Source organism: Toxotes jaculatrix, chromosome 1 (genome assembly GCF_017976425.1).
Source record: "Toxotes jaculatrix isolate fToxJac2 chromosome 1, fToxJac2.pri, whole genome shotgun sequence".
Taxonomy (NCBI): domain Eukaryota; kingdom Metazoa; phylum Chordata; class Actinopteri; family Toxotidae; genus Toxotes; species Toxotes jaculatrix.
The window spans coordinates 16,313,736-16,328,316 of record NC_054394.1 but is presented as its reverse complement, the minus strand read 5'-3'; the positions used below and the strand labels follow the sequence as shown (position 1 = coordinate 16,328,316).

The 14,581-nt window shown below is 39.9% G+C and overlaps 1 protein-coding gene across 1 annotated transcript; it reads right to left on the bottom strand.

The window, feature by feature from the left end:
• Window positions 1–370: 370 nt before the first annotated feature.
• Window positions 371–13,945, bottom strand: dusp22a (dual specificity phosphatase 22a). The gene is made up of 7 exons (XM_041033063.1): window positions 13,685–13,945; window positions 12,554–12,587; window positions 11,729–11,811; window positions 10,980–11,029; window positions 6,760–6,834; window positions 6,293–6,464; window positions 371–2,659 (listed from the first exon to the last, which is right to left on the bottom strand). The coding sequence occupies exons 1-7, from the start codon at window positions 13,703–13,705 to the stop codon at window positions 2,468–2,470; spliced, it is 627 nt and encodes a 208-aa protein (XP_040888997.1). The 5' UTR covers window positions 13,706–13,945; the 3' UTR covers window positions 371–2,467.
• Between the last annotated feature and the right edge of the window lie 636 nt (window positions 13,946–14,581).

Below are 14,581 nucleotides of genomic sequence, written 5' to 3'. Positions count from 1 at the left end.
ATATGTTTTTTAGGCTGTAATGTTGGCTATTTTAACATGGGGTAAATGGATAATTGCTCACTTCTGGAGTCAGCCCCCAGTGGCAGCCGAGAAACGTGGAAGTGATCCTCACTGCTGAAACCTACAACTCTTGCCTTGGTTACGTTCCACTCTGTGCCACCTGCGGCTGCGAGGACACGCTGCCGCGGTACACTGATACTGCATTTTATAGGGTAAAAAAAAATGTTCCGACCACCAGCCGGGAACAGACCGGCCGTTCGGGAAACCTCCCGAACCTCCCGATGGCCAGCCCGTCCCTGCCACGTATACTGTATGATAATTTTCTCTGCCCAAGATTTCTTTGATTTACACACTGACACATACAATATCATTGATCTTACAGATTTATTAGCATTTCCAAATATTTTGTCAATCGCTGCATTTTATTATAAAAACAAAACAAACAAAAAACCCCTCCATAAATATACAATTTAAAAAAAATAAAAGTTACCCAGAAATTTAAAACACAGATTCCCTCAATCAATTTTGTCACAATAAAATGATAAATCAGAGCTTCGGTATAATAAGGAAGACTTGCAGAGATCCTTCATGTGTAGCTACAGATTTACTCAGCTCATCATACTTGATGTAGCTCCCCAGTTTAACCTGTTATGTCATGTTAATTAAAGGAACCTTTAGCCAATTTTGATACTCCTAGGTGCATGTTTTTAAATGGACATGATATGAACCAATGTTCTCTACAACTCTGTAGCCGACTGAAGTAGCATAGTTTACTAGCAAATGTCACCCCTGGCTTATATAATATCAGTTGATGGTGGAGAGACAACAAAGGGTTTTGTTTTTTGTCTTCTGACCTCTTTGCCTGGTAAGAAATAAATCAGCAACAGTTTTGTTGGCTGGGACAGAGCCATCTCACAGGTTTTTCTTCCCAGCTATCCAACAGGTCACTATATTCCACTGTGGCATTGTTTGTGCCAGACTCTGTAGCAGACATTGGTACAAATAGTGTATACAAGGCTCGAAAATTTTTAAAAAAGACTGAACCAAATGAAAAAGTAAAGTACCAACTGGAAAGAAAGAACAGTATCCAACTGGGTGTAAACAGATGCTGTTCACAATGTGGCAGTGATGTGCAACAGTAATATATTTACCGGTGTTTTAACATGTGTAAGTGGCTAGCGAACGATCTGCGATGAGCGATCTGCCAACGACACCATGACCAGTATTTAGTTATTGTGTATTTCAGCGGTACATGCAGTGTACACGTGATTCTCCTATTCTGAATCGATTCTCATTTTATTTTAAGATAGATTCGTACGTGCTTGCGTACGATTTCGCTCCTTGCACATTATGGCGACCGCTGACGTTAGAGAAAAAATGTCACCAGAAGTTTTGACGGGAAGTACTGGCCCACACACTCAAGCTCCAACGTTAGTGGTCGCCATGTTGTGCAAGGTGCGAATTCCCGTCATCGAATTCACACATATGCGCATAGTGTGACGCTGCCAAACAGCGAACATCGTCAGACAGTAAGCAATGCTTAGTTAACTTTAAAAATAAAAAAGTGCAAACTTGGGCATTACTAAATTACGTCGGACGCCATGTTCATTGTTTGGTAGCTTCACACCACGCACGCATGCGTGAATTCGATGACGCGTATTCATAAGCAAACACGTACGAATCGATCTTTAGAAAATTAAATGAGAATCGATTCAGAATAGGAGAATCGTTTTTTTCGACACAGCTCTAGTGTCAATTGTGTCTAAACATTTGACAAGCAGTAGCGTTTGCTTTCAATAGGATGTACATGATTTTTATATGCATGAATTTTATGCTGTTAGCCTGGCAAGCATGCTAACTTCCCAAGCTGCAGAGTTTATTAAAGAGTTTACCATTCAGAACCCAGACAGGACTACAAACTGGTACATGTTAGAATAAGTGGTCAGAATAATTTTTGTCAAATAGGTGGATTTCATCCACCAGCACATACTGGTCATCCACATAATTAAAGGCAAAATGTTCCTTTAAGACAGCATTAATAAAAGTCACATCTTTAAGGCTACCAAGCCGAACATTGCAGATGTAAAGTGACCACATGGAAGTATAGTGTATTCATCATGGCTAAGGTGCAGAGGTGTTTAGAGTAAGGCATCTGTGAGCACCGATACCTCTGTTGTGGCTGTACTGTGGAGCTTGGGGGGTACTGATAGTGTACAAGAGTCTGTAGACCAATTCTAAATCAACCTTAATTGCTTAGAAATGACTATGACACATGGAAATAAAGAAAATTTAAAAACAAAAAAAGGCTTATAAGGGGGCATTTGTTTCAACCTATGCTTTCAGTGTTATACAAAAGTTAAAGTTGGATATAATTTAAGGGTTGATTTGGAATTGAGTACAGAATAAAAGCTACTGCCATTTCAAGACAGAACTGGGACGGACTTTGGCATGGCCAGAGGCCCATGTTTCAGCTGCTGCCTTCAGGATCATCAGGATCGGAGGGCAGAGCACAGACACCTACACCCTGATTTATCCAGCGCTGGTCTGCTCCTCTCCTCTGGCTCGCCTGTTGCTCTGTGTACTGGCTGAGCAGGGCTCCCACCTGCTCCTGGTCATTGAATGGACTGGGACGGAAACTGGAGTGTAACCAGGTTCGGTACTGGAGACAAGAGGAGAAAAAATAACGTAATTTTATTAAGTTCAAATGGCATTAGGCAATTTTTTTTCCTGTGGTACCTTACAGATGATGTAGTGTCTTTAAACAGTACATCATATCCAATTTCTAATTTGTCAAAAGCAGATTGTAGTGGATTGTAATCGAGCTGTAACCAATGTCACTTTGTTATTATGGGATATTGTTTTAATTTGCCTTTAGTAGTGTGCAGAGTTGTAGCCATAAATTTTGCAGCGGTTTGTCTCTATTTAATTCTTCATCTTCATCTTCATCCGCTTATCCGGGGCCAGGTTGCGGGGTCAGCAGTCTAAGCAGGGACGCCCAGACTTCCCTCTCTCCGGACACTTCTTCAAGCTCTTCCGGGGGAATCTCGAGGCATTCCCAGGCCAGCCAAGAGACATAGTCCCTCCAGCATGTCCTAGGTCTTCCCCGGGGCTTCCTCCCGGTGGGACATGCCCGGAACACCTCCCCAGGGAGGTGCCCAGGGGGCATCCTAAATAGATGTCTGAGCCACCTCAGCTGGCTCCTCTTGATGTGGAGGAGCAGCGGCTGTACTCCAAGCTCCACTCGGATGATCGAGCTCCTCACCCTATCTCTAAAGGAGCACCCAGCCAGCATCTCTTTGAGGCCTTAATTGATCTAATCTGTGTTTGATGTCTTGGGTCTCTTTTTAATAAGGAATGAGTGTCCTCCTAGTAAGGGCTGGTAAATATAAAAGCCTGCTCTGTGACTTGCAAGTGGGAGGAGAAGGCAGGACAGAAAGCCTTTAATGAAACACTTCTCAGGAAATGCCTGTCTGTAGACATTCCTGCTCATACAGTCACCTGAGACTTCCCCTTCTTTCCCCTCACACTCCTATTTTTATGTAAGGAAAATTTCCCTTTCAACTTACTGTATTTTACTCATTTTGAAAATTCATGGCTCATAAGCTACATTAGCCAGGCCTAAATCCAGCTGCTTGTCCCTTATAGCAAGATAATCTGACAGGATACGTCCAAGTTGCCCAACTGTATGGTCAATAAGTCTGCTGATGATAACACAGTATGTCACAGTTGGTGTTATGGTTTGTTAAGTTTAATTAAGTTGGTTCATCCAAAATGTAACAAGTTCTATAAATTGGAGAAGCAGCAATAAGATGTTCAAGACTTAAATTATCATAGTGGTTTTTACAGAAGTTTCAAAGGAGGTTCTCAAGAGAGGGATGTTGTCAAAGTAAAATCGCTCAGGGATTACAGCTCAATCCATGCAACCGACTAAAATGCTGTTTTTGCATCTTCAGTTTGTCACACAAATTCTTAGTAACCACTATTTGAAGATACAAACTATAGCAGTATAAAATGTGCGTAAAGGTCGAGTTTTCAGCGACAGCAACTTGTCCAAAAAGCAAGGAATTGAAATTTTTGAAATGATATCCAGGAATTATGAGGTGTTTTGTGCAATGTCTTATTCTTTACGAAATACAATGAAGTGAAAGTCACTCTGAAAGTAATAAATTCATCTTCCTAAAATAAGTATTCTCACCTCTCAACCTAAAAGGCAAAACAGTATGGCACTGACTCATAGGATCAAGACAACTCAAAAAACAAATAAAGAGTCCAAAGCACATTACAAAGAAAACATCAATAAGTGGACTTATATCAGCTGTTGCGCAATGTTCTGCTAACTGCAATTCTGTCATTTTGAAAGAGAAAATGAATCTTGTCAGGAGTCCTTTTGAGTGTTCCTCATTAAGATAGATTTAAAAATCAATAAATATACGTCAAGATAAATCGAATAAGAAATGAGAGCAGCGTTGACACTGGCATATTTACAATGTGTGAGTGTGTGTATATACATATAGTACAATCTGTGCTGACGTGAAGATAAACAATACTAGTGTATACGTAAAGGAAAATTGATTTCAAATGTAACAAAACCTAAATAGAACGTAAAATTCTGAAAAGTCTGAATTGAAGCAGAGAGCCTCAAGTTCATACATGACACTGGCATTTGGCAAGGCACAAAACTATTTGATTCTCTCATGAGACTGGATGTGCACTGATGTGTATTTTACACACCTTGTTACTGTGATTCTGCAGCAGTGATTCTGCAGCAGTAAATACTGATGGTTGCCTTGAGAATTTCACACGTTCTCTCTGAGGCTGATGTGGGAAAAGCACAAATACAAAAAACCCATTTCCCTTAAAATCCTCGAAATCAGTGCAAGACCTACTAACAATGAGCATTTTTTTTTTCAGTCATGTTATGTTGCAAGGTGCTGACAGTAATGCTAAACACGTGATGAGCAGTACCAAGCTGATGCAATTCCAGCAACCCCCCCTGCAGTTCCCCTTCTTAACTCAATGGTTAGGTCAGTGCCATTGTAATTGTAATGACACCCTGGGAGCCCTCAAGTAACTAAAAGGCTGCAAAAATGTTTAAAACTGTTAACAGCTACCTACTGTGTGTTCATGTAACACATCCCACCAGCATAAAAATGCTATGAAGACCTTGGCTCGAAATAAAATGCAAATAGAAATTTCCTCACTCCTTAAAATGTGAAAATATGATTAATACTTCAAAACAGCGCACTGGTCCTCAGATGACATAAGGACAATGTCTTTAAGGGTTGAACCGGCATTTTTAATACAAGCATATGTGCACCTCTTATATACTAACTGCATATATTAAAAAAGGTTCCAAACCAAAACGGACATAAAACTAGGAAGTTTAAACCAATGAATATTTCCCATAAGTGGTGATATTTCTTCAAAGTGAAAGTAGACAAATCAAAACTATGAGTGCAATGGGGGGATGTTTTGTCTCCAAGAGTACAGGATCATGCATTATGTACCCTAAAAGGCTCCTCACCTGTCAAATAACAGAAATCCACTGTAAATATACTCACAAAGCTCTCTTTACAAAAAGGAAAAACTCATATTAGAAAAGTGAGAAGTCGCAATTTGCATTTAAATAAAATAATGCCAATTAATGTATGAGAGAGGAGGACTAGGACCACCTGCTCTGAGTTCTGATATCTATACAAGAAGTGATATGAATTATTAGATTTTTTCACATACCGTTCAAACGAGTACTATGAACCATACACAGACATCTGTTATAATTTGTCGATTGAATATCTGATTGACATTTTTTTTTTTTTCTCTTTTGCACTAAACGTCTTTTGACGTGATGTGAGATTTGATGCACTCTGCTGCTGTTTTGTTTCTGGCTGTAGGTGAGAATCTCAGAAAATGCAACACAGTCATAGAAATGATGGTTTATCATGTACTGGCCTCTACAGGAATCACACATATACAAGCAATAATAAAACATATTACACAGGAATTATCACACATGAGACAGTCCACCACAACTGTCAGGTGTATCACGTTCCATGACAACAAGACAGCCACAATTAACGGTTGAGAGGTTAACCACGGACTGCATGTGCAGTGTGATGGTTATATGCATCATATCCTGTGAGTTCCTGTGCATGTCTAAGTGGCCAACAATAGCACATAACACACAAAAATGCATTTGTGTGCTAATACAACTACAGATAGAAAATGCCAGTGAGAAAAAAGGGCTGAATGTTTTCTGTAATCATCATGTCTGTGTGCTCCTTGGTGTGTGTACCTCTGAGACTTGTGTCGTCTGGTACTCCTGCAGCTGCTGCTGAAAGCCATAGTTGGGGCCGACAAAAGAGCGAACAGCCTTGACGGCGGACAGACACTCCTCCCAGCTGTAGTGTGTGACAGTCATCAGGTAGGCCACCACCATGGTAGTGCTGCGGGACACACCTGCAAGACTAAAGCAACACAAGGGACATCGGGTCAGTTTGGTCATTTAATAAAGTTGCTGGGTGTTTAAAACCTCATTTCTTACTGGTATTAAGTAAATAACAGGTATTGAATTCTTCTCAAATTGAACCTTCATGCTCAATATAGGATAAATGTTATGTCACTGATTTGCTCGTCAGGCTTGTTTTTGGTTCTGTCCTTTGATTTGCTTTGATGAACGCCTACATCCACACTTTATATGACTATATATAACACTCCCAGCTTCCAATAAGGGGCTGGTTACAGATTTAGATAAAAACCTACCAGTGAACAAGACAAGATCCACCATTCAGGCGACACTCATGGATGAAGCTGATGCACTCTTTAAAATGCTGTAGTCTGGAAAGAAAAAAAAGACACACAAAAACAGAACAACTTATTAAATTACTGACTACTTTCAACTTCTGACAAAACCAGTATGACACACATTATGTATTCTGTGGTATGCAATATGAAATATAGAAAGAAATGTTTTGAATCAAGAATAACAGTATTAATGCCACTTATGAAATCAGGAAACTAGCTTCCTTTTACAAAGGTAGAGTGGTAGAAAGGTTATAAAGCTAAAAATAGAGTACACATTATAGGATATGAGAAAGTACACCTTGAACTGAAACTCGAGGCCCGAGGTTGCTGAAACTTTGATTTTAATGTTCTGATTTTGACTGTAGAAACTGCAGGTAAGTCTCGACTACAGTCCCCAAGTGTGGCAGGTAGTTTTGATAGATGATCCTTAGTTTGTAAAAACAGAGATTTAGATTTTTCTTTCAATTACTCCAGCTAGTCATGTGAGAAAAAAGGTCAGGCCTGCTAGTCTGTGGTAGACCAGAGGACAGACAGAAGGCACAGACAAGGGAAGTAACTGTGCTCGTTTTTTTGTCTATCTGCAAAATAACGTTAGGGTCCAGCACTCACTGATTCTGTGTTTGAAAATGACCTAATGAATTACTTAAACTTTACAACAAAAAGACAGCAATGGTCTTCTCTTATGGTGGAACATTTGTGTTTACATTATACCCTCCTAACTTAGAAGTTATTACTCACACATAAGCTGTGTCAAACAGCCATCTCAAACATATAAGCTAACTAAGAACTAAGAAATCCTATAACATACTATACGAATTCTGTTACATCCCAACCCATTAAAAACATAAATAACCGAACAATAGGTTCTTATCATAAAAGATAAGAGATAAACTCAGAAAGTGAGACTTCTTTGAAATAAAAATGAAAACAAAACACCACAGTACAGTGCAACTGCTCCTCAAATATCCTACTTGTTCATTGTCAGGAAACACTGATGGTGTTTTGCATAATCAAGAACTGCATGGCTGATAGCACTGTCTCCTGAGGAGCAGATGCTGGTTACTCAATAGCAGACAGAATAACAGACTGGGGCTAAAATAGATTGACTGCCACTTTTCTTTTTTCCTCCTTCCTCTGATCCAAACTCCTCTTCAAAAGATGTCTCCTCAGCACTTTGTTCTGTCTTCCTAGCACAGAGGTTTCCGGCCGTCTTGTTTAATATGCAGAAAATTACCTTGTGACAAAGATTTGAGGTTTTGACCAGCTGAATCCAGAGAATAATACTGAAACAACAATAAGCTGTTGACCTGTAGTACATCCAGAGTGCAAAAGGAACTTCTGCAATTTTATGGTATGGTAAAAATGTATTTAATAGATTTAGATCAATAGGCATTAGAAATCATTTTTTTAAACAAAAAATTATTCCTCCAAGCACGCCTTGCACAAATGCACATCTCATTTTGGAAATGTTTGATGCAAATGAGTTTACACCTTCATGGTCAGTGCACATTGTGCATTAAAACCATAGCACACTTCTTATGAGAATGTTCACAAAAAAGGGGAACCCCTGTGCCTCTACCAACACGATCATGTGTATGTTAGTAATTACATAAATAAACATACAAGGTAATTTCAGTAACATATTTTGTTCAGATTCAGATGTGATGACATCATATCACTGCACTGTCAATTCTACAATAACCCTGACAGCATCTCTGAGAATGGTGACCAAGCTGGCCTTGATATCCCAGCTTATTTCTACTGACATTTAACCTTTGTGAGGATAGTTGTCACCCACTTCAAGTCTTACGACCAAAGAAATGGATGTTTTTGAGGCCATGATAAAGATTGGTAACCTTTAATTTTTTCGAATAAGGTTTCCTTGCCTCGTAAGTGTCTATGGTTGGGGTTTACTTATCATTTTCATTTTATCCTGTTATATGCTAAGTCACAAAGCCAACTGAGACAGTAACTGTGAATTATGGCTACATGAATGACCATGACTTCCTTACATCCATCCAGAAGAGACATAGGGGATTCATGGAAGTTTAAGGTTTTTCAGACAGCGTCACACCGCTACAGTTGCACCAAAAGACGGTCGCTGCTCTTGGACCTCGCACATGGGAGGGGCCATCAGACCTGGCCATAGGGGCCCCTAGCTGTTTGCAAGCATGGTGGGGCGGCAGTTAGCCTTACCACTCCCATCAGTCAGATCAGTGATTGTGACAGAAGGGGTTTATTAAAGCCCTGGGTGGTCGAGGCCAACAGCCAGATGTCACACTAAGGTTTCCTTCCTCTGCTGCCTGAGGGAAGGACGCTTGATTGCGACAGTGGAGGTCAGACACCTCCAACCCAACCCAATCAGCAATATCCAACAAACACTAAACCTCAGTTCTCATTAACTTTCGCCCTGCTCTATTTTCTTTTTTCACAAGCTGAAGAAACACCAACAACAACAACGACTGCAGAGCTCAAAGCCCAGACTTAGACTTCTGGAGAGTTCACTACCACCATCCAAGCCAAAAACTCCAACATTTGGCCAGTGCATTCACATAAACTCTGCATTAACTTACAGTCTAACAGCAACCCTGTAAATTATTCATTTTTCTGGTCATGGTGGATTGGCCTAACGTCATCAGCAGGTTAACTGATCATCCTGCATCAAAATTTTTCTCTGTCTTGTCTTTGTCCACATTTCAGCATTGAAATTTCCCCTATTTTACAGTCTTTGTCACTGCAGACTTTCCTGTTAACCTGTGGATAGTGTAGAGAGCAACACACTTCCAATGCACATGGTGTTAACAGTAGCTTTTCACCTGTCAACAAGAAGCATAATGCATTGGAAATTTATACAGGTTCTTCTGAGAGCCCACCACTGTCTGTGCAGGAACCCTGACCAACCAGTAGAAGGCACTAGTTCAGCAACAACAGCATTATTCTTCACCAGCACCAGTACTGATTGAAAAGTGGGCTACAGGGGTAACAAGACATGACACTGCTCTTCTGCACTAATGCTCAATCTGGAACCCCTGATTAATGCTTCTGTTTTGTGTCCTTAACCCACGTTGAGTATTAATCCAGAACTACTGCAGCTGATGTCACATGAGGTCAAAGACCCTACACAGAAATTTTAACACAAATACTATGACTAATGCATTGTGTTAGGCACTGCTGCAAGGGTGGAGGGACAGCTCATGCCTCTTTCAACACTGAGTCTGCCTCCTGATGAACAAAGACACATTGAACACATATTTCTCTCTCTCTCTCTATCCCTCTCTCTGTCTCGCTCTCTCTCATACACACACGCACACACACAGACATACAGACGGGTGACAAAGTAAAGGAAAAAACCTGAAAGATCAGAGGAGAAACAGGATGACAATGCCCCCATCCATAATGCATAAGTGGTGTATGAAATGATGTGAATCATATACCATGGCCTTTGCAATCACCTATGGAAGATTCTGGACCAACATGTTAGACAGTGCTCTCCACCACCATCATCAATACACCAAATGAGGGAATATCTTTTGAGAGAATGGTGTTCCATCAGTCCAGTAGAGTCAGAGACTTGTGGAATCGATGCCAAGGGGCTTTGGTGCTGGTTCTGGCGGCACATGGTCACCCAAAAACTTATTAAGATACATTATGGTGGTCATTCCATTAAATTGTCACCCGTTTATGTACAGAACACAGAAATAGAAACTCTTATTAGTGCTCGCTATTTAGGAACATTACAAGATTAATTCAATATTGCAGGGTCTACTTTACTTCATATATCTATATAACATGAGCTGAACATAACTGATAAAGCATTAATCTGATAAAGCAATAATCTGAGAGCTACTGCTCACTTTGCTTTCTAATATACTGCTTAAATTTAAACAGTATAAACGGAGCAAGCCACTGTCTGTAGTAAATGTCTAAAAACTACCAAAATAAATCGCAGTTTTCTGTCAAAACTGTTGAAAATTTTTTTACATTTTATATATATATCTTTTTTGCAGTTGCGTGTGACTACCATTCTTTGTGTGGCAGTCACACGCAATCTGGTGGGTAACAGTGTTGAAACCATACTGAATGACTCATTACAGCTTCAGAAATTCACATGAACAAGGACATTTTAAATGTGTGCTATGAGCAGCAGTAGTGTGTGCATGCCGCATGTGTTTACTCACAGGTTCTGGCTAGAAGCATCAGCTGCATGAATACAGAGGTATGTCATGTCCTGTAAAACATACATGAAAAACTGTATAACAACTGAAACAAAACAGAAGAAGAGAATATAGGAATATAGGCTGTGCATGTTATATCTGAATATTGCCTGTTAATCTTCAACTATACTTATATCAGTGGCTAAAATTATGTCCATATTGTTGCAAATGAGCATCACTCTTATCTAATGTGTAGCCTTCTTCTGACAACCAGAGAAATTTCTTATCTGTGTGGTAAAACTCATCTGTAAGCAGTGTAATAGTTTATTATGAATGCTTTATGGGGTTTTGTTTTATTTTGATAAATATAGATTTAAAAAATAATAATTTACCCACTGTTCAAGACAGTGGGTAAATTATTCCCACTTCAGTTTTCCAACAACTAGATGTGCTACTGGAGAACTTGTTGTGGATTTTGCTAATGAATCATGGGCAGCAAGGCTGTAACAAATGACTTTCATCTGCTATAAATATTAGCCTCTGTGGCTGGAGCTCACAGAACATAGTTGTGAATCAAACATTTACTGCCCACAAAACTCTCTTGGTCCAATCACAACTCATCACCACCCCCAGCTGGCTAACAGCACTCATTACATTATTAAAGAGATGTGCACAGTCATAGCGAAATTTCCACAGGAAGTATTGGTTTTATTCATTACAATTTGTTATGAAGACACTGCAAAAATGCCAGCCAACCTGGATTGTCCACTAACCTCAAAAACAGGCTTAGCATTGTTGTACACAGACAGGATGTGGGTGATGCCATTCTTGGAGAGACTTTCTCTGTTTTCTGCATCTGGGACAAGGGGAGAAAGAACTATATCTCACCAGACTCTTGTCAGTAAATTTCTACATCAACCAAACACACCAACAGCTATAATATAAGCTGCTGCAGAGGCAGGTCTGTGAGCTGTTTACTGTCCTGCAACATCAATTTGGGACAGTTAGGCCTGTGGTCACTTGTTCCTGTCACTTGAACTAATTTTAGCCATTATGCTTGTGCCATCATGTGGAGCCATCATCGTTGCAGCTAAAGTTAGAAAGCTGCAAATGCCATGCTAACTGGGTAGGGGTTAATCTAGGCCGGGGAATGACACACTAACAACTGTTGGCTCTTATTTTATATGAAGCAACACTTTAGCTTTGTTTTTTTTTTCTTTTTGTCAATGAGGCATTTACATCTTTTCTCAACCTATGTTTTACAGAAGAATAATTTTTAGTTTCAAAATCTTTAGCTAAAAACCATTGCTATAAATATACTGCATAAGGCAAAACACTTAAATTGACAACCCTTCAAAGCAGATGAGGGCAAAATGAAAGGTTTAAATTACCAAAACAGAGAACTGTGTTTAAGAATACTGACTGTAAAGTGTCACAATATCCTACTGTATCAACCCCTCCACCGCTCATTCCTACATGCATTTATGGCCTTTGATTGTGACCTTCTGCCTTTTGTACTAAAAGCCTGGCCTGCCCTAACTATACTGTGTGTATCAAATTTAGAAACAGTAAATCACTTTACATCATGTTTGTCCTACCTCTTATATTCCCAAGGTAGAGCCCATCGACGACCTGTGAAGAAGCAATCGCAGACATGTTACATACAGGTTAGATATTCATTACAGTCCAGCTTCAAAAACTTCACTTGAAAGGAACAAATGTTCTGGGTTGAGCCAGATTGGATTTAAGGCTTAAGGCTTAAGAACCAAGTACCAGCAAAGGAAGCATTCCCTACAGCCATACAAGGCCAGAAGCAGCGATGCATGATTATCAGCACAAAGTGATGAGCGGCAGGCAGCCTCTCAGTGTTGCTGTAAAACTTTGGTACTAGTACTATGATACAGCAGTTGTCTAACAATCATTAAGTGCTGGATTCACACTAATAAAATGTATGACGAACACAGCCTGCATTTTTTGCGGTAATTAAAAATGTAAATACAAATGACCAATTTATCTGCTTAGGCAAAGTCTTTTTCACATGAAATTAAAATTTGCTGGTTTTAGTGGTTTCAAACAGAAATTATGTGATGTTAAAATTCATTTTCACCTTATATTGACTAACTAATATATACTCTGCATCTGTGTCATTTTGCATGTTAGCAGTGATCTAAGTGATCTCATTTGAAAATTAAATGTCACTGTATCGTAACTGGGTGGGCAGATACAAATTGTTGAGCAAAATTTGAACTAAGTCTAACAGTGTTGTAATAATCTATTGATCTGATCCTCAGAGTAAAGTTAAATGAGTGCCTTATCAGAAGGTTAAAGGTCAGGCTCAGCAACAGAGCAGGACGTGTCAGTGTTTGGGCACTTTAGCAGACCCAAGCCAAACAACCCCTACCTGTGATTTCTATCCATGCAACATCAGTTGTGGCTACACCTTCAAACCAACCAATGCTTTTTAAATACCATCAGATCTCAAGTGATTGAAACATTGAAATGACGAGCTGCCTGCTGCTCTAAAAACTTCTGAGCTCACTAGCCAGCGCACATTGGTTGATTACCACTGCCTATCACACAGTATCAGCGTGGGACAGTGCAAAACATGTGACGCCATTGATTAACGTAGTTGAGGCAGGCGTCCACCAGGCAACACTTTGCAGAGTTATACCACAAAACAGCCACAGACAACAACATAAAACCAGAAAAAACAGTAAACCAAACCCTACCTTATTCATTCCATTCCCCATGATGACTCTGGACCAGCGTACGATGAGCTGCACTACTTTAATGTGTTTGCATGGAATCTGAATCCAAAACGCGAGGCTGTAGTGACCGACTTCAAACTCATTAGACAGTGGCAAACCTTCGCTTCAGTCGCTATGTTTGTCTGCTAGTCAACAACATTATTAAGCTCCACCACCATGCCTAAAACACTAATGTTATTGATTCAGCACCCACTACAGTTCCGACACGCTGCGTCCTCTTCCGGATTGTTTTGACGTGAAACCGCTGCAGCTGCTGCTTCATCCGGTAAGTGACATCACAACACGTCGCCGTCAGCTCAGCTGTTTTCTCCCGCCCCACGAGTTCACCTTCAATCGGAGGTTTGAAATGTTCATACAGGCCTCAGTGCAGGATTTAGACATATGACTATTGCGAGGAGCCCATAAATCTTTTATATTACGTAGCTATTTAGCTAACACCCCATTTGGAGACTGAATAACATTATAAACTTAATCCATAAACGATGCTTCCTGTTAGTAATCCTTGGCTAATCCGACCTACCCCCGCACCCAATCACCCACATGCTTGTTTCAAGAGTATGAAATGTTGATAGCATGACAATTGCAACTTGTTTTCGTCACTGAAAAGGAGTAATTCAATTCAAGCTTTCATCAATACTACAAACTGTACTTCTAATGCCAATATCACGAAATTATGCGGACATACGGACATTCTTTGTATGTACTGTGACCTGGTTTTGTCAGTGATGCACACTGACGAGCAGAATAATTGAATGAGTTGTAATTTTTGAACAGGACAAATGCCATCATTTGCTAATGTCACCAAAACTTAAGCGGTTAACGAGCCTTTGACTTCATCACACAAACGTGGCAACGCAA

Bases quoted from the DNA above. Each gene is read 5' to 3' on its own strand.
- dusp22a (XM_041033063.1), bottom strand. From the start codon at position 13,705: ATGGGGAATGGAATGAATAAG. The intron at 11,812-12,553 runs GTAGGACAAACA...CCCTTGTCCCAG, and splicing joins CTACCTTGGGAATATAAGAG to ATGCAGAAAACAGAGAAAGT. The intron at 11,030-11,728 runs GTTAGTGGACAA...TATGTTTTACAG, and splicing joins ATGCTAAGCCTGTTTTTGAG to GACATGACATACCTCTGTAT.